The sequence below is a fragment of the Choristoneura fumiferana genome, chromosome 20, assembly GCF_025370935.1.
Source record: "Choristoneura fumiferana chromosome 20, NRCan_CFum_1, whole genome shotgun sequence".
Taxonomy (NCBI): domain Eukaryota; kingdom Metazoa; phylum Arthropoda; class Insecta; order Lepidoptera; family Tortricidae; genus Choristoneura; species Choristoneura fumiferana.
Window position 1 is genome coordinate 1,946,673 of NC_133491.1, and position 19,817 is coordinate 1,966,489.

The 19,817-nt window shown below is 39.2% G+C and overlaps 4 protein-coding genes across 11 annotated transcripts in view; 2 read left to right on the forward strand and 2 right to left on the reverse strand.

Moving 5' to 3' along the window:
• GluClalpha (glycine receptor alpha 1) overlaps nucleotides 1-19,817 on the forward strand; it is an 89,391-nt gene that overhangs the window by 17,936 nt on the left and 51,638 nt on the right. The gene's annotated exons all lie outside the window — the stretch shown is intronic.
• On the forward strand, nucleotides 124-3,888 carry LOC141439074 (calcineurin-binding protein cabin-1-like). Its single transcript, XM_074103200.1, has one exon. It carries the CDS (start codon nucleotides 224-226, stop codon nucleotides 3,785-3,787), a length of 3,564 nt encoding a protein of 1,187 aa, XP_073959301.1. The 5' UTR covers nucleotides 124-223; the 3' UTR covers nucleotides 3,788-3,888.
• LOC141439116 (protein unc-50 homolog) lies at nucleotides 4,570-11,752 on the reverse strand. 2 transcript variants are annotated; one of them, XM_074103254.1, is made up of 7 exons: nucleotides 11,284-11,752; nucleotides 10,872-10,937; nucleotides 9,370-9,490; nucleotides 8,364-8,500; nucleotides 8,085-8,186; nucleotides 6,222-6,245; nucleotides 4,570-5,068 (listed from the first exon to the last, which is right to left on the reverse strand). In XM_074103254.1, the coding sequence occupies exons 1-7, from the start codon at nucleotides 11,522-11,524 to the stop codon at nucleotides 4,932-4,934; spliced, it is 828 nt and encodes a 275-aa protein (XP_073959355.1). In that variant the 5' UTR covers nucleotides 11,525-11,752; the 3' UTR covers nucleotides 4,570-4,931. The 2 variants fall into 2 exon arrangements, with proteins under 2 accessions (XP_073959355.1, XP_073959356.1); XM_074103255.1 differs by lacking the exon at nucleotides 6,222-6,245.
• LOC141439091 (clotting factor B-like) overlaps nucleotides 12,201-19,817 on the reverse strand; it is a 27,384-nt gene continuing 19,767 nt past the window's right edge. Inside the window, exons 2-7 of the mRNA XM_074103227.1 lie at nucleotides 17,842-17,889; nucleotides 15,946-17,088; nucleotides 15,533-15,725; nucleotides 14,203-14,363; nucleotides 13,428-13,684; nucleotides 12,201-12,861 (exon numbers count right to left, since the gene is read on the reverse strand). Coding sequence (XP_073959328.1) covers nucleotides 12,706-12,861; nucleotides 13,428-13,684; nucleotides 14,203-14,363; nucleotides 15,533-15,725; nucleotides 15,946-17,088; nucleotides 17,842-17,889 — 1,958 coding nt within the window. The 3' untranslated portion in view covers nucleotides 12,201-12,705. The remainder of the gene's footprint in view (nucleotides 12,862-13,427; nucleotides 13,685-14,202; nucleotides 14,364-15,532; nucleotides 15,726-15,945; nucleotides 17,089-17,841; nucleotides 17,890-19,817) is intronic.

The window sequence follows — 19,817 nt, forward strand, 5'->3', positions numbered from 1 at the left end:
ACATGTCTAGATGCGGCCACCAAAAAGAGATCAGTCAGGGTCTGGAAGACCTAATTAGAATAATTGGTCATCAAGTTGAAACAAATGCTACTGAGATGCCTTTTGGTACAATAGTACCTTGGATTTTAATTATTATATACTGCAAAGAGAAGAAGATCAGGGTCGCGTTGCTGTGATTCCTGAAGCTGATAAAAGCGACAGTGACAGTGTCCCTAACCCGCTTATGGTGCTGTTCATTGGACATCAACAGTTAGGGAACAGAGGTTGGTGTTGTCATTCTGATGGGAAACTCCTATATTTCATTCTAGATACAATAGTGCCAAGGATAAGATCTCCAGCATTAGCTAAGTCATCAGAACAACTTGTGCAATTAATGGAACAATGCATTTACTGCTTATATGGTCACCCAAGTAGGAAGACAAAGGTGAAATATTTTGAAGATCACAATGTGACTCCATATTCATTAGATTGGCACAGAGCCCAACAGTTGTATGAGATATTTAGACCTGTCACTTTACCAGAGCTAGAGGGCAAGGTGTCAGCTATAACAACAGACACTGAACAGCTTTTCCAACGTATACTAGCGTTGCTACCCTCAGATTGTGACCCACAAAAGTATGTGCCAGAAGTCGAGAAATACATAAAAGGCACCAAGACAAGACTTCCAACTGTACCCCCACTTTTGTCGTACAAGATGAAAGATATATACTTCTTGTTAGGAGACTATTATTTTAAGAAAGAAGAAGTAGATATGGCTGTTAAGTTCAATATGCTTGACGTTGTAATTAACAACAAACGTTTTGAATCTTGGGCACAAATATCTCTAGCAAAAGTTACAACACTCGAAAGGCCTCTGAAATCCTGTAAGAATCTAAATGAAAAAGAGTTTTTAAACCCTGCAAGATGCATAGTAAGATGTTTTCAAAGATCATTAGAAATCGACCCTAATCACTGCAACATGTGGGTTGAATATGGAATGTTTGTATACATTGTTCATTCATTTTGCTCTCGAGCGTTAAAACAAGCAAGTGAGTCACTTAGCATGGAGGATTTCGCATCATTAGAAAAGCAAAAAGAAGATATGCTTGATACGACTCACAAATGTTTTACCGCTGCAGAAATTCTAACCGCGAACGATTATGATAAATCATATGATGAAATATGGCTATACTATTACATGCTGGGCAAAGTTGCTGAAAAAAGAAATAAGCCACCTGCAGTATACTTAGACTTTTACTCCAAAGCTGTTGATATGCTGCAAAAAGCTGGAGCTATTTACCCTCTCAAAATTAGCTACAGTACTCCAATGACCCTTTCTATTGAGGTATTAGAGATGCATTACAGGATCCATGCATCCATATTGAAATACATAGAACAACATGAGAACAAACCAATTCCCGTATCTGTCGGCAAGGTATTTCAAACGTGTATAGAAGAATGGAAAAAGGGTCCGTTTTCGAGAAAATCGGCAAAGGATAGAGAAAATGCGGCCTTAGAGACAGAAAAAGCAGAGACCAAGTCTGTTGCTGCAGATGAGCCTGTACAGGCTGCGAATATACTCAAACGTTCTGTTAGTGATGCGGGGGAAGAAAGCAATATTGATGCTAAGAGGCTTAAATTAGAATCCGCAGCTGCCAAGGTCAGGCGATCAGCATCGTATGATACTGAACGAATAGCGAATAAAGAACCTGTAAAACAAACGACAAATTCCGAAGCTGAACCAGCGAAAGATGCGAACACGCTTATGGAGATTACAGAGCCAACTAATGAAACTAATAATAAAGAACAAGAAAAAGAAACTGACCTACAGAAGCCAGATACAGTATCTATAGTAGCTGATAACACAGAAAAAGAAAAAGATAAAACAGACCTAGGGAAAAAAGAAGACAGCAGTAGTTCATCTTCTTCATCCACTGGATCTAGTTCGAGTGATTCGACAACTGATAGCAGTACTGACTCGAGTAGGGATAGCGAATCATCTAATAAATCCAGCAATGATTCCAGGCCTTTGACAGATGAAGAGATCATGAACATTGTATCTGCATGCTTATACGCATTAGAAGACTGTGCGAGTAGATTTCCGCCACATTATAAAGCCATTTACAGGCTGGCTCACTACCATTTTTATTTCAAGAAAGGAAAAGACATTGAGAGATGCCGTGATCTTATGCTGTTTAACTTCACGTCAAGTTTTGGTTCATCTATTGGTGGACTCTTCAGTGAAAGAAAAACGGCGAATTTTTTCAATAACATCTGGAAAATACCGGTAGATGAAGTCGAAAGAGCTGGTGGCTTCGCTTTTCATATGAGTCGTTGTGTTCTACTTACAATGGAGATTTTAAAAGAAATAGATGATCATAAAACATTGCTCGACTTGACTTTGCAACTACAGAAAATACCTGAACCAGATAAAACATACCTCCGTGATTGTGACCGAGGGGAGCTAGCTCAGCAAGCATTTTCCTTATCCGTTCTATCGCTCAAAGGACAGCTGCTGAAGTTCTGTCAACAACCAGACTTAAAGAGCAATGAAGTTGAACAACAAGGGCTCAAAAGTCTTATGATAGATATTTACTTATCGTACCAGAGAGTGCAAAAGCAGTCCAACTCGAAACAATTCGTTAACTTATTAGTAGATGCGTACAAACTAATAACCACTACTCCTATAACAGATAATATGAATCTAGTCGATCTTAGTCTTAAATACTGTCAGGTTCTCAGACAAACAAGCAATCAAGAAAATTTGCTAAAGTCTCAAAATGCACAGAAGAAACAAGCAGCCAAAATGGCAGCAGCAGCTGCTGCTGCAGAAACGTTGAAAGCTACTAATCAAGCTAAAACTAATCCTAAAGTTTCTTTGACCGCTGCACCGACATCGTCAACTGCAGCGACGACGGCGACTGCTCTACCGAAAATGTCACAGCATGAAATGGCTGCAGCGTTTCAAAACTACTTACCGATGTTGAATGATCCTGTAATTTCGCAGCAAACCGCAGCAGCGTTGTCTCTATCATACTTGAGCAATGCATTAGCAGGTTACTCTTCACTACAGAACACGTTACAGAATTCGTTACAAACATCCCTACAGAATTCCTTTCAAGCTGAATTTTACAGACAATTTTTGGGACAAGGATTCTCTTCATATATTCCCCCTGCTAAAAAGCAAAAACGCGGTCCCAAGCCCGGAAGTAGGCAAAACACTGTTAGTTCACAGTTGAAGGCATCCAAGTCGTTCAGTGCGGGTACATCAATGCATAAAACAGCGAGCACCTCGACGAGTGGTTTACAGAAACCAACGAGCAGTGTACAAAAAACTACAGCTAGTTTACAAAAATCCGCATCAGCTCCTCTGGCTCCGAGTATGGGTACCGTTTTGCCTTCACTTCCCGCGTCGATGACGGCGGGGCTTACGACCTACAATCCTCCTGTATCAACGCACTCAGTGCCCACTCAAGCGCACATGTCCTCAGCTTCAACGGTGAGCGCGCCGATCCATACCAAACCGCCGATGCCGCATCAGCAAGTAAGCCCAGGAAAAACGTTGCAGGAGAAACTAGCTGAAAGGCAAAAGAATATGCCTACGATATCAAAGAATGTAAGCACGCAGGAGATAAAAGCGTCTATTAGCAGACTACCATCTTCACTGACGATTACTAAGACTGCAGTTCCTAAAGCACCGATCGTTCAAGGCAAAAAACCGGAAGTCAAAAAAGCACTGTTCAACGAAACGGAAGCAAGGCCTAAACCTTTATCTACAGATGAAGTCATTGTGTTAGATGACGATTAAATTATGTGATAGAATCTATTGATTGACGTAGTATTATGTTTATATATCATAATCATTCGATCAAAACGTATTGTCTAATAAAATCTCATATTGTAGAGAAACAGTTGTCTGATTTACATTTTCCCTAATCTTTTAGTTATCTTTCGAAAACAATACCAGAAATAGTAGGTAGTCATCGCTATATTGACTATCACCAAGTTCATACTAAATTATCTCTTCTTCTTAGTCGCTAAACTGAAGTGGTTCGTTTCTCTTTGTCTTCCACATATAAAACAAATACGTTTGAACGCAACATTGTTGTGGTTTTGATCCATCAAAAATAGAGTCGTTTATTAGGATATTTCACTACTACGCTTGTCTACAATATTGGCCCTAACCCAGTTTAAAAATAATATTTCAATGAATACGTGAAGTCCAACGCGATATGACGAGTTACACTTGGGCTACGGAACCCTAGGGTTAAAAATTAGTCGTTTTGTGCTGTGCGCAAAAAAATGGGGTGTTATAAGTTTGTCTCTGTCTGTGGCACCGTAGCTCTTAAACGGGTCAACCGATTTGAATGCGGTTTTTTTTTTAATTTAAAAGTAGGTTTTCTAGCGATGGTTCTTAGATATGTTTTATCAGGTTTTCCAACTTTTTGTCTTCGATGACGAGATTTTATAAGTTTAGTAAAGTCAATGGACTGTCGTCAGTTTCTGGAACACCCTGTATATACCCCCTGCTGGGACATGCAACAAAAAATTTGTACCGGGAATAAGAGATAATCAATAAAAATAAACATATAATTTACAAAAAGATATTTAATAAAAACAATTAAGTAAATAATTTACATAATTATTTATTGACTATTTACAATGATATATTCTCAGTTAACTTATTGACTACAACATAATAAACAAGTACAATCGACCTTCATTTTTTTATATCATCCCAGACTCCCAGAAATATGTTGTACTTACTAGCATTTGCCGGCGACTTCATCTTCCAAAAATTCGTTTTATCACTAACCCTATGTTAGAAAGAGATGGCGCCTGGGTTGTAGACAATACTGTATATGACATGTATAAATTAAAAGTTCAAACACATCTGAAGGTACATTACAAAAAAGGCTTTACACTTTGCCTGCGTGGATACCAAGCAGACACTATAGTACTCTGTACAAGTAAAAGTCTTTTAGCATGTGGCTCAAGTTGAATCCCATGAGTAGAGACGCGATATACGCCAGGGTCAGCGCTGGGAGTGGCAGGAGGAAAGCTCGAGCGTTAGTCAGCATTGGTAGGTCTGTGGGCAAAAAAAAAATCCATTTACAAAAAAAAACTGTGTTACTTTGCGGAGGTCCATATCAATAAACCAAAACAACTTTGCTTACCCGCGACCTTATGATAGCTACGTCATATCAACAAATCATCTTGTACAAATTTCCACGCGTATATATGTTTATAGGTATTTTATAATTCTTATATTCATATATAGTTTTATTTCTTTTCCCGCACTAATTACGCGTTCAGTTACGTGGGTCGGGTGACACTCTTTCCCGGGCCGGATAACACCGACATGGAAATACCGGCCCTGTTTTTTTTTTGTGTTCATGCCCGTAGAAACTGACAGGAGCTTCTATGGACGAGTACACGAAAAACAGGGTCGGTATTTCCATACCGGTATTATCCGGGCCGTGAAAGAGTGTCACCCCGTGGGTGCACACTCACCGGGGTTCAGCTGAACACCAGCGCTGCAGCTCTGGTTACAGGGCTACGGCACAGAGTCCTTTTGGCATCACACTACAGCAAAATGTCTCAAATTTTTCTCTCTTTTCCTATTTATGTTTTTACTGTGTTCTTGTTGTGATGTAGTGTGTTTTTGTTGTCAATAAATGTTGTGAGTTTGAGTTTGAAATGTGTGTTCATGCAGTTTCTCCACCGCACGCATGTAGAACGGTTGTATTGCTCTAATGATGAACGCATTATGCATATGGGCGAAGATCGGTCTTATCTTGGACCATGTCACGTAGAAATCAATATGTATACCGTGGTTTTTAATAATATGATAGAACACCCTAAGGGCCAGTACAAATGGACTGCATTCCAGCTGCAACGTAGCTGCCGACTGCAATCGAACAGCAACGAAAAATGTATGAGCAGTCGGCAGTTGGTTACGTTGCAGTTGGAATCTAGTCTGTCTGTACCGCAGGGCTACTAGGAAACTCGAAGTTCGTTTCGTGCGGTTTCTCTGACACTTACGAGTATACTACTTTATACGAGAGCGAGAGGGACCGCACGACACGAACTTCGAGTTTCGTAGTAGCCCTGCAGGCTCTAAGGAAAAAAATACACTCAAACTATTGTAGGTTAGGTTAGGTGCAAAATGTACCACAGATGCAAGTTATTCTCAAAAGGCAATACAGCTATAAAAGTATGCCTCAAAACTCAAAACTTACCATTCCCAACTAGTTTTCCATAATCTGAAAGTTAATTGTAAACTTTCAGATTATGTTTGTAAAATAATTCACAACTTCGTATGCATCCTGCCCGAAATGCACTTTCGGGGATAGAAAATGAAAAAAACCCTATTTATCAGCTGAGTTCGGAATTTCCGTGGCACAGTTCTCACTTCAGTCGTGGTGGCCGAGTGGTTTGACCTATGGCCTCTCAAGCAGAGGATCGTGGGTTCAAACCCCGGCTCGCACCTCTGGGTTTTTCGAAGTTCATGTGCGAAATTACACTTGAAATTTACCACGAGCTTTACGGTGAAGGAAAACATCGTGAGGAAACCTGCACAAACCTACGAAACAATTCAACGGTGTGTGTGAAGTTCCCAATCCGCGCTGGGCCCGCGTGGCAACTACGGCCCAAGCCCTCTCATTCTAAGAGGAGGCCTGTGTCCAGCAGTGGGACTTATATAAGCTGGGATGATGAGTTCTTACTTTATCGACTTTAAGGCTGCGTTTCGACCAGAGATGTGTGAGGAATGAGTTTTTCATGAACCAATAGGAACGCTTCATTTAAATATCCTCGAACAGCAGATGACGTTTAAAAAAGACCAGACAATGAGGGCTTTCACAGAGGTGAAATATCGCTAGATGGCGTTAGTACCTATCGTGAGGTCCGTTTGACGTTTGACTTTTGCTCGTGATTGGTTAAATAACTAAATTCAATCGGACAGAAGCCATTTATTAAAAAAAAAATGCTAAATGAGCCAATCGCAAGCAAACGTCAAACGGATCTCACGATACTAACGCCATCTAGCGATATTTCGCCTCTGTGAAAACCGATATATTTTATGGCAAATGTTGGTACCTATGGCAAGTAAAATTAATAAGGTCTCTACCCAATACACCGTATCACACTATGACCGTAATAGGAACGTGCCAGGCAAAAGTATATTCTTTATACGACCAGATGGCCTAGTGGTTAGAGAACCTGATTACGAAGCTTGAGGTCCCGGGTTCGATTCCCGTGTCGGGGCAGATATTTGTATGAAAAATACGAATGTTTGTTCTCGGGTCTTGGGTGTTTAATATGTATTTAAGTATGTATCTATCTATATAATTATATTTATCCGTTGCTTAGTACCCATAACACAAGCTTTGCTAAGCTTACTTTGGGACTAGGTCAATGAGGGCTATCGCGTATGAATTCGCCACTAGAGGCGCTAGTGTAGCGTGAGGTCTCCGAAATGTCAAATCTCATAGTTTTTGGGTGAGCTTCGCGGGTTTATTTATAATTAGAATAAATTTGTGAATATTTTGCAATATCTGAAATTAATTATGACAAATATGCGTTCCGGGGCAATGAATGTCTGTATTTTGAGACAGTTTTGTCTTTCGGAAACCTTTGTCCCCCCTTTTTTCCGAACAAAACGGGGACTATGCAACACTGTGGCATGCTCGATATTTTTATGGTACGGTTTTAAGGTGTATTAAATATGATTTTAATCTAAACTTTGTTTTCACGCCCGTAATAACAGACTTTGAAAGCCATACTTAAAAACCTCACGCAACAGTGCGCCATCTAGTGAGACAAAAAACGATAGCCCTCATTGGTGTGAATTGTCCCGTGATATTTATTTATTTATTTATATCGAAAAGTATGACTATGCCCACTAGGTCATTTATTAACCAACCGCCGCCGTCGCGTGCCATGCACGGAGCGTCAAAAACGGTGCCGATACGCTTCTTATGGGTATGACACGCCATTGACATGTTGTTATTACGATCATAGTATGATACGGTGTAGCAATTAGAGACCTTAATGAGAAACAAAGTGGTTCGAATCAGAGTTTAAGTATAAGTATAACTTACTGCTGTATCCGAGGAATGTGATATACAGATAGTAGATAATGGAGGCGAGCCAGAACGTGTTCGACACGAAACACGACAGGATGCCCGGCTGGCTCAGGAGACCTAGAAAGGAGAAATTAATATTTATTAAATTACTAGACACCATTGTTGTGCCTCTATTAACTTCTATAAGTGGGTCGTGGTTTTGAATAGGGATGTTGACACCATAAAAAGCATTAGCCCCCTCTTGTATAAAAGAGGTACGGATCCCTCGGTGGGCGAATTCGACCAAATACTTACTATTAAACAAAACGATCTGCAAGCAGTGCAGCAAGGACAGCGGAGGGAAGAACGCGTTTATATGCACGTCGAACGCGTACCCCCACTCCACGTCCGGGGAGGACGCGTCGCGACGCAGGTAGCGGTTGCTCAAGTACCTATAACGATAAAGATGTACAGGCTGTTAGGTAAACTGTGGATAATCCTACTTATATCATAAATAAAAAAATTGTGTGTGTGTGTGTGTGTGTGTGTGTGTGTATGTTTGTTACTCCTTCACGCTAAAATGGTGGGACGCATTTTTTTTAAATTTGTTACGTAGGTAGCTGGACGTCTAGAATAACACATAGGCTACTTTTTATTCCGATATTCCCATGGATTAGGGATAAAATCTTGAAATTTCAACCGCTGGGTTTAGAAACATGAAATTTTGTACAGTTGTTCTTAACACAACATCAATGAAGATCGCAATATAAATTTTGAGATTTCCCAGGGGAATTTTGAAATCCTGGAATTTCAATTTTAACTACCAGATCGACTAGTTTACGCGTGCGTCCGTATTATGTAAAAAAAACTGTGGCACTTCAGATGTTCTAAGAAAGTGAATTTAACATGCTTTTAAACCAATGCTGACTGGAATGTATATGTGTAAATACTTTATTGTATATAAAACAGAAAATAATACAAAAAGAAAACAACAAAACCAAAAGAGAATGAAGAAAAAAAATTAATGAAGAGAATGTGTTTGGTAAAAGAGTTCCTGGGGGATTGGGTGGGTCCCATGCATAATGGCCAGGTCAATTCAGGTTTAATCTGACAATGCCATTTTCATGTACCACTTCTTTGATATGTCCCTTGTGTAGGGAAATGAGCGAGCACCCATGAGGTTGACATGGTCACCTGGAATATTCAATGCCTCAACAATAAAAAGACCAAAGCTGACCATTGAGTGATTGGATTGCCGTTGTGTAAGTTATTGTTTATTCAAACTAGATTATATCTGCATGAAAAGCAACTCTATAATTACCAGAAAATGGTAGAGACGAGCAACCCTGCCCCGATGAAGTCCACAAACACCACGAAGATGATGAACAGCACCAGCTGGCCCCAGCCCAGGCCCATGCCCAGCGCAAAGCACACCGAAGACACTGGAATATAATAAATAAAGCCAGGGATGCACTAGGGGACAAACGTACTGCGACGCGTATACGCCAGAGATTCGCAAAATACCAGATTCTCAGAATACCAGATGCTCAAAATAACAGATTCTCAAAACATCAGATTCTTAAAACAACAGTTTCTCAAAACATCAGATTCTCAGAATACCAGATTCTCATAATACCAGATTCTCAAAATACCACATCCTCAAAACACTTATTTACACATTTATTTACTACGAAATTCGAAAGTCGAAATGCGAAAATTCTCCTCAAAATTTTGAAACGAAGATAATGAATCCAATCCTCATCTGATCTTTTGCGAATCTTGGTATTATAAGAATCTGATCTTTTCGAATCTGGTATTCTGAGAATCTGGTATTTTGCGAATCTGGTATTTTGCGATTCTGGTATTTTGAGAATCTGGTAGTTTGAGAATCTGGTATTTTGACAATCTGGTGTTTTGAGAATCTGGTATTTTGAGAATCTGATGTTTTGAGAATCTGGTATTTTGCGAATCTGGTATTTTGCGAACAAAGGCAAAATAGTATGAGCAGTGCTAACTGCACGCGGCGTGTGCGACGGGCCTGCAGCTGCGCCTGCACAGTGCACCCGGGCCAGCATTACCGCGCATACTTTAAAGTACCTGATTAAGGGGCTGTTTCACCACCCACTGATTCATTTTATTTGACGGATAAATGTGATGCTGTCTCCATCTATTCGAGCAAAACATACAAACGGCATCATATTTATCTGTCAAATAAAATTCAGCAATGGATGGTGAAACAGGGGTAAGAGTACAGTCACCAGAACCAATGACACAAAGCATGCATAAATATATCTGCTACAACTATATTTCTAAGGTTGGTAGGACATACGGTGGTAGATTTTTTGACATTCATAAGTGCTTGTTATAGCCTAAATTGAATAAGATATTTTGACTTTGACTTTGACTTTGATACCAGATATTTATTTACATGCTCTGCTGTGGCAGATATTAATTGAGGTGAATGTACTTGATGCCTTCAGTAATTGTCACCCTATCATTTATATTATTATGATGTTGTAAACATCAGCCCATCTGTGAAAATTTATTTTTTTATATTTGTATACCTAATAAAGTTTACATACATTCATATCTTCTTGGGGACTAGTGAATAAACTTTGTATGAACTTAAAAATGACAGGGATATCATAAAGATTTTAAAATATAGGTACAGTCGCCAGCACCAATATGTGACAAAGAAAGTGTGCATAAATATCTGATACAACTCTATTTCTAGGGCAACCTACCAGAGGTTGCGTCAGATTTTTTCCACGCTTCGCTGTGGCAGATATTAATGATAGTGACTGTACCTACTCATATACTTACAGAATAGCCAAATGCTGAGTAGAACGAGGAATGCTGGATCATCTCTGGCAAACTGTGATCTTGTGTCTGGAAAATTTAATTTAAAGCATTCTAATACCCATAGATTAAGATACTTCAAGTATCAAGATGCTTTGATAAACTGTCCTAAATGATGCAATCATTTTAAATAGCAGATAATAACATTGCTTGTGTGAAGTTGATTTTATATAGGTAAGAGGGGGCAAATAATCCTCTACCATAGACCTCCAGCGTGGATATGCCATGATACAAATTTCCAATTTCGAACTTCATAGTAGAGGTTTTTAGAATAGTTTTAATGTTTACTTTTGCTGTTAAAGGTCTTACATCTAACTGCATCAATAAATTAAAAGACTACGGACGCAAAATAAGAATAATTTGTCAACACACTTACGATTTCTATAATTAAAATTCCTAAACACTTTCTGTGGTGACACGAAGAGGTATACCATTTGCCACGCCGCGAACTCGAAGTCCATTTGATTGAATTGAAACAGTCTCCGAAGGTATTTGTAGCGCTTCACAGCTGCGCTGGCCGTCGTAGGCTGGTAATTAGCTGGTGCAGGCAACGGAGACGTGCTTCTTGGATAATTAAACGAACTAGAACTCGGAGTTGGTGATGTCGCGTACTTCATTTTGAATAACTTCTAATTTAATCCAACGAGAAAACTGCCAGAATTTCCAGAGCCGTATGAGATATACTGGCTATAATAAGAGCATTTGTAATTGAATTACTTGTTTATTTTCATTGAAATTGTTCAATTATTCCGATTGGGATTAGTCATGAGAGAAGTGACGTTTGTTTGACGTTTGAGTGACAATGACAAATCTGGCAAGTGTTGCTACTATAATTATAAATTTACCTTTAAAAAAAGTTTGAAGATTAGGCGCCATAGAATATCGCTAGATGGCATTACTGTCTCGAACTTCTCGTTATTAGTACAAACCAAGGATGTACTAACTACTTAATTAATTAATCAAATCCAAGTCTTATAACCATAATTTGTGCTCGACTCTTGCGTTATTTGGGTTAGGTGATGTAAAAATGAAGGTCAAATATTAAATATAACTTTAGCAGAAAATGGATCCCGTGACACGTGAAACAAACAGGAAGTACCTATTGTAATATATATCAGGGGCATTGAAGTCCCTACTGTCAGCTCCATGCTCCTGCTGAGCGATTACAGAATATTATCATCAAGGCGCCCCTTTCTTTCTTTTTGTTTTACATTCACAATGTATCTACCTATATATAAAACATTTCAAGGATAAAAGGATTTAATTATGGACTTGGAGAAATAAATAAATCAGTTACTTGTTTTATATAGTTTTATTTACACTAAATATATTTCTCGGTTTCGTTCCTTCTTGGAACTGTATTTTTTAACGTGTCTCATCCTTACCTAATTCTTAAATCAAAGCTATAAATAACAGTCAGTTAACTTTATCACAAAAACATTCAACCGTACCAAAAGTACAATAAATTAAAAAGCCAGAATTAAATAAATATGAATGCCACATCTTTTCATTTTCTATGGCAATGTTTGCGACTAATCAAATTATTTTCTTTATTTTGGTAACTGGCAGGTTTAATCGTTGATACATATCTACCCGCCGCTAAATTACTGACACGGCTTCCCAACAAGACGAGCTATTGTTTTTATTTTTTCAACCAGTGTATTCCTTTCACATGAAGTTGACGCGTCGTAGTTTAAGACGGGTAACACACTTAAGTCACTAAAGTTTAGTGCGTAAATACTAACTATAGAGTCTGTTTCCATCTCTCACGTGCCTACTCCTTTTAACAGCAGTAATTTTAAACCAAGTGTTGCTGCATCCAGCCAGCGTAGTGTGTGAGCCGGGTGTACACACCCGGATATCCGGGCTCCCCGCACTTGTTTCCAAACGAGACTACCCCGATTTGTGTCCAGCGCCCGTTCACTTGTAACATTAACGGGCCACCGGAGTCTCCCTGCAACAGATGACAAATAGATGAAGTCGCAAAATAATTATAGGTTGAGGAATTAATAAATGTTATTAAAGTTAGTAAAGCCATGGTGGTCTAACGGTTTGGCCAAGCAGAGCCGTGAGTTACAAACAGGGCACCTATGAGATTTTAAAATTCATGTGCGAAATTACGTGAAAATTATTTTATTTATTTTTTATATTGCATACATGTAACATAAGCTCTTAAAGTTAACATGAACCCTGGTAGGGTATAGCATTTGTTGTTATAATTATTATCTATGTATTTACTATTTTAAAATCTTTTCTTTTACAATAACTAATTTCTGTACCTATATTAATTAATGAATCCTACAATTATCATAAGCTTGTTGAATAAAATCATCGTGAGAAAACTTACACATATCTGTGAAGAAATTTAACGGTGTGTATGAAGTTCTTAATCCAAACTAGGCCAGCGTGAGTGAGAACTACAGCCCAAGCTCTACCCATTCTGAGATGAGGTGTTGACCCAGCAGTGGCAAGTACAGAGATGATATTGAGTAATACCCGCAAGGACCAAAAAAAAATTACCTGGCACGCATCCACGCCCCCTCTGCTGTACCCAGCGCACAGGAATGCCTCAGTGATGGGCTGGAAGTACGCCTTATCGCAGTCCTCATTCCTCCACACTGGTAGCCGAGCTTCCAGCTGCCGACTGCTCTCTGTGCCGCCGTACCGAGTCGTGCCCCACCCCACCACTGTCGCTACGGATCCGTCGAACTGTCGGCGGTAGAGGTCGCTGCCCGGTAAGCAGATGGGGATGACGTACTTCGATTTTTGGACGTTTTCTGGAAATTTAAGACAGATTTCTTAGAGCTTATTAGTGTTATAAAAAGGGGGGCCATCAGTAGCAGTCCACTGCTCTACATAAACCTCCCCCAATGAGCGCCATGATGATCTGTCCTCGGCTCGATGTATCCAGCTTCTACCAGCAGCCTTTCGCAGACCGTCACTCCACCGCCAGAGGGCGCCCTTCACTACGTTTGCCAAGAAACGGTCACAAAAAGGGATCACTGATCATAATTTTACTGAAAAACTATCTAAGTATGAGTTTAGGAGCAAATGGGGCACTTGATGATTAATCTACGGAAGAATATGTGGAAGAATAAAAAATAGGCTAGTATCCTGTCCTGTGGGAGTTTCACAAAATCTCTTGTATACTATATACACATACATATTGTACTAGGTTCTAGGTTTAGGCTGTGCATTGTCTGTAAGTCACTAACGATACTCTCAGGTTACAGGCTTACAGGTTTAGATGTTGCGTCTTTTGGCTAATACAGCTAGTAATACTGGAACATCTTACCAGCCAGCACAAGCACAGCGATGTCATTGTAGTACCCAACTCGGGAGAACTGCTCGTGCGCCCTGACTGCCACCACGCGGAGTGTGACCGGGCGCGACGGTTCGTCTTCACGCGCCAAGTCCACGTCTCCTAGACGCACGCTAAACTGACGGGGAGGGAATCTGGAACAGTACAGTACGTCATCGTTATTCTTTATACATAAGAATGAAGACCTAGTAACTATGTCCACGCACTAGTAACTTAGGTAGGTACTTAAACTATAATGATTTGTAAACTAAACAATTATAAACTACATGCTTTCTACATTTCTTTTATAAATATTTATTTTAACAAGTAAGGCTAAATTGTCCTTTTAATGATTATTAAGCTCAGCTGAACCAATAAGACGTTATTTGTAGCGACTCCTAGCGCCATCTAGTGAGCACATATAAAAATCCAACCGAGTCCTACAATGGCGCTATCGAAGTTTCTCAACTTGGACACATATATTATAATAAAGCATTTATAAAACCATCAGAATTCAGTCCCCAGGCAAAACACCTGTCTGGGGGGAGATTTCTCTATTGGAGCGTCTCTCCCACATTGGTGACCCCGACAATGGACGATAACGCAACCTTCGAAGACATCCAAGACAAAGACACAGTCTCACAGCAGGCCAGACAAACCACACTGTGCACCACTAGCATGTAACTACATATGCCTGGAACACCAGCAGTACACTACACTGTAAACATACAGTGTGATATCCTCACTCAATGCAAAGCAGCTCGACGCAGCTTACGCAAAACACACAACCAAGCAACTGGCACATGACACACGCACAGACTATACTGCACTCCACGCCGACCTCCGGTCTAAAAAAAGGGGGGCTCATGTAGCGACTCCTAGCGTCATCTAGTGATCACGTATAGAAACTCCAACCGAGTCCTACATGGCGCTATCGAAGTTTCTCAACTCGGACGCATATATATAATGCTTACGAAGCTCGTCCTTCGGACTTCAGTCTCCAAGCATAACACCTGCCTGGAGAGAGATCTCTATTAGAGCCTCCCCCCACACTATCAACAATGATTGCGGAGCTAACACAGATCCTTATTTCAATAAATAATATTTTATACGTCAATAACACAATGCGTCAAATAACGTAAATATCACGATAACTGATAATGATGATGAGGTTCTATGGTTCTCTATGAATCAAATCGGAGTAAATTTGAAACTTGCAGGGAAATCATCCGTATGTTGTCACACGTCGCCAGTACTGTCACTCCGTGCCCCAGGACATACCTAGGTTCCTAGCATTAAAATCTGAAAGAACAATGTAACTTACGGCCTCTGTTTTGAGTCCCTGGTGCAATGGGCAGCAGTGAGCACGTGCTTCGTGCCCACCAGGGTGCCTCCACACCAGAACTCTCTGCGCTTGTTACCATGAAGGTAGATAGCCACCATCCACGGCCACGCTCCGGGTTTGGACTCCGTACCTCCAACTATCCGGCCACCTTCATCTTCTCGCTGCCCACATTCTGGAAATAACGTTACAGCACGCATATTTAGTGCAGCTAATCCGCTAATACAATTTTTACAAGCTTTTACTTATATGGCATCGTTCGTACGTCTGTAAATTCTGAATAACAAAAACTGCCAAAGAGTGCCAACGGGACGTCATCAATAACTTTTTCTTATCTGCTTGTTCGGTATTAATAAAGGATTCAGGTCGGTCAGTATAGAGTTGCGAGATCTTACCACTGATGTCGACGATGTTGGAGAAGTTAGATATAACCGGTGGCGGCACTGTTGCATATGTAGTCGACGGCACTCGAGGCGTGGTCACAGGGGGTAAAACTGTAGCTGGTTTGATAGTAGTAACGGGTCGAGGCCGCTTCGTGGTCAACACCAGAATTGCTGTAGGCTTTTTGGTAGTAGTCGGCTTGGACTGTGGCTTTGGCGTAGTCACTGGTACTAAGTAGGTAGGTTTACTTGTAGTTGTTAACACGGGTTTTTCAATCGCCGGTGTAGATGAGACTATAGCATTTTTAGGGCAACAAACTCCAGGCACAAAAAGGTCTTTAAAACAAAGAGATTCTCGCAGACTTATCAAGTTGAGAAGCAATTGAGGACAGTTGCTCAAATCTTCACAACTCCCTGCCTCACCGTCAGGCGTAGTGCATGACTTAGAATCATGTGTGTCTCCTGTCGCTATTTTTGTGATGGGAGCATCAGGTAATACTCTTGGTAAAGCTTTTTTGACTATAGGAGCGATTTTGTCTGTCACGTTTCTGCCTAGAACGTTCTTACTTATAGTATACAATGCTTGCGGAAGCTGTTTAAGATTAGGATCTGATTCGTCCTTTTCTTCTTCGTTGACCATGTCAACGAGATAATGGCCGACTGTGTTTATGGCACCTAGAGTTTCAGATATTCTTGTGAATGCAGAGTCGGAGAGTAATCGGCCATCGCTTGGATTATTTGTGTCTGATCTAATTAGATCAAATGCACCTCTGCTTTGATAGTTTTGCGGGCTCTGTTGGTTTGGATCGTAAGAACTGGTTTGATAATTAGGACCATCTGGTCTAGGACCAAAAGGATTTTGGCTGTATGAGTGTAACGTTACACTTGGTGTGTCTTGTGTTTCTGAATGAACCAAATCAAAGCCGCCTCTAGTTTGATAGTTCAATGGCCCACGCTGGTTAGGGTCGTATGAACCACTACTGTCGAAGTTAAGCCCTTGATTTGGCCTGTGGCCGAAAGGGCCCTGATTAAGAGAACTCTGTGTGTTGTAGTATTGCATGGAGTCTGGTGACCGTTTTCTTGGTGTTGAGAACTGCCAGGGCGGGTTTCTGGGTTGATGAAGGTTGTGCCATTCAGCCTGGCTTTGCGAGAAGGAAACTGAAAGGAAAATTATAATAACTTATTATAAATTAATACTGGAAATAAACAACTCAAATAATCAAAGCAGGATAAATTGATATTTTTTGCCAGAGAATATTGCATGGGTATGTTTATATTATAATCCAAACTATACTATCGATACTAATATAATAAATGTGAAAGTGTGTTTGTATGTTTGTCCGTCTTTCACGTCAAAACGGAGCGACGGATTGACGTGATTTTTGGTATAAAGATAGTTTATGGGTCAGAGAGTGACATGGCTACGTTTTATCCCAGAAAAAAGCACAGTTCCCGAGGGAACGCGTGCGATAACCTAATTCCACGCGGACGAAGTCGTGGGAAAAAGCTATATATTATTAATATATAATAAATGTGAAAGTGTGTGTGTTTGTATGTATGTTTGTCCGTTTTTCACGTGGAAACGGAGCGACGGATTGACGTGATTTTTGGTATAAAGATAGCTTATGGGCCAGACAGTGATATAGACTACTTTTTATCCCGGAAAAATGCACAGTTCCCGAGGGAGCAGCGCGCGATAACCGAATTCCACGCTGGCGAAGCTGCGGGCAAAAGCTAGTCAAAAATAAATAAAAAACACAAGTGACAACAAGGGAAATTTGCCTAAATAAAATACTTTAAAAAGTAGTGCTCTTTTTGAGATGTCATATCTTTCAGCTCAGCGTAGGTAAACCTACTGATGATGAAGTATATTTAATAAATACGAAGTGTTGGGCATTGATGCATACCTACCCGGGTGAAGAACTTGGTACTGGCATTGTATTTGCGCGATGATAAACCCTGAAACAAAGAATAAATTTGATATAAACAGAGGATAATAATAAATACGCACGTACTGAATAAAACATCACGTGGGTAGATTTTATTTATTTGTGAATAAACGGTCAATATCAAATCAAAATGACAAATTAAGTTTACTCATGTCGGGTCTAGGTATATAGAACATAAATCCTGAACCAATGTAGGTAACAAAAAAAATTGACAAATTTTATATTAAGTATGTCTATTAATTTGTATGTGTTCGTTGTACTAAGTTTTTAATGTAGGTACTATTATATTTGCTACTTTCAACTCTTCATTGCGCATCTAATTTTCGTTTCTGATGTTGTGTTAATCGTTCAAAGGTTAACAGAAAGAGATCCTTTTAAAGGATAAGTTCGCCATTACACATATATGTTTCTCTTTTTATCTAGTTTTTATTTGTTTTATGTACAATATAGCGACATACATGCGTATAAGTACATACTAGGTTTTATGGGGTGCCCCTAGAAATGTCAACAAACTATTTATCGAATTTCATTTCATCGAAAAAAAATCATAGAATATTAAAAACTAATATTTTCTCTTGGAGTAATTTTACTTTATCGACTTTTCATTACATATTAAAACAATTATTAGAACAACAGTACAAGAATTATTATTTGTTTGAAAATAGATTTCATCAACTATTCATGAGACAGAACTACTAAATATAGCTGTTTATTTCTTCAACGTATTATTATAAAACACCAGAAAATAGGTTAGGTTAGAACTATGACCTAAAAAAAATCGCTACCTACCAGAAATGTAGGTTAGGTTAGGTTAGAGCTGTGACCCTAAAAAATTAAACCGGTACCAGAAAATAGGTTAAGTTACGTGTTACGTTTAAACTGCGACCCCAACAAAATTAAATCGCTGCCAAAAAAGTAGGTTATACACTGCGACCCCAACAAAAAAAATTAATTAATTTCATTCAAAAAAGTATGAAATAAAGTTCTTCCAAATAAATATCTATTAAATAACATTTCCAGAAATTGAAAATTGGTGATTTAAAAATACTTATTTTAATCATTCGAGGTAATGAATATTCGATAAAAAAAATAGGAAACGTTGACTTTTAACTGATATTCGATTAAAAGTTTGTCGACATTTCAAAGGTAAACCATGAACTATAAGCCGCGCTTTAAGTAGCCGGTGAGCAAAGTAATTGTTTAGAAATTTATAGTTCATAATGCACCTAGTACACTTTAGAACCTTCTTCTGTGTATTATTGAATTACGGAGTAAAAATATGTTTATACAGACAGTGAAATTTAGATTGTTTTTTTTTTATTGCAACGAATAGATCCAGACACATAAAACCGGGTTCGCAAAGTAACGCCAGATTTAATAAATTGTTTCTATATATATTTATGACTCTGACTGTACATATAGATGAAAGTCCTTTCCCTTGTGACGACACTAATATCTTAGTATGGTCCTCATTTCCAAATATGTTATCAGTTATACGCCCACAAACACAAATATCCCCAAGAGAAATCTCGCCTTATCAAGGCATCGTCAACTGAAATTAGAAACCCAGAGTCACGCTTCCCACGCCTTTATATGATACCTAAAGCATGTTTGTCGTGTAACATAAACGGTAAGATAAATTCAGCTTTAGGTTCTTGGAGACTCAAATATTCTCCCTGAAATTGGGTACTTTTTTAAACAGTAACCACCCACAAAGTACTAAAATGAAATGAAGGTGGCGAAAGGTTTTGTAACCATGGCCATAGATAATAAATAAAGAACTGAATAGGGGATTCCCACAATCGCCTATTGAATATTTATTTTAGGACCTGGACGAACGAGCTTTAATCAGTTTTTCTGTATACTTAAGATACGTATTTATATAGCTTTAAATGTTAAACGTAAACTAAATAAATACCTACATAAAAAAAAAAAAAA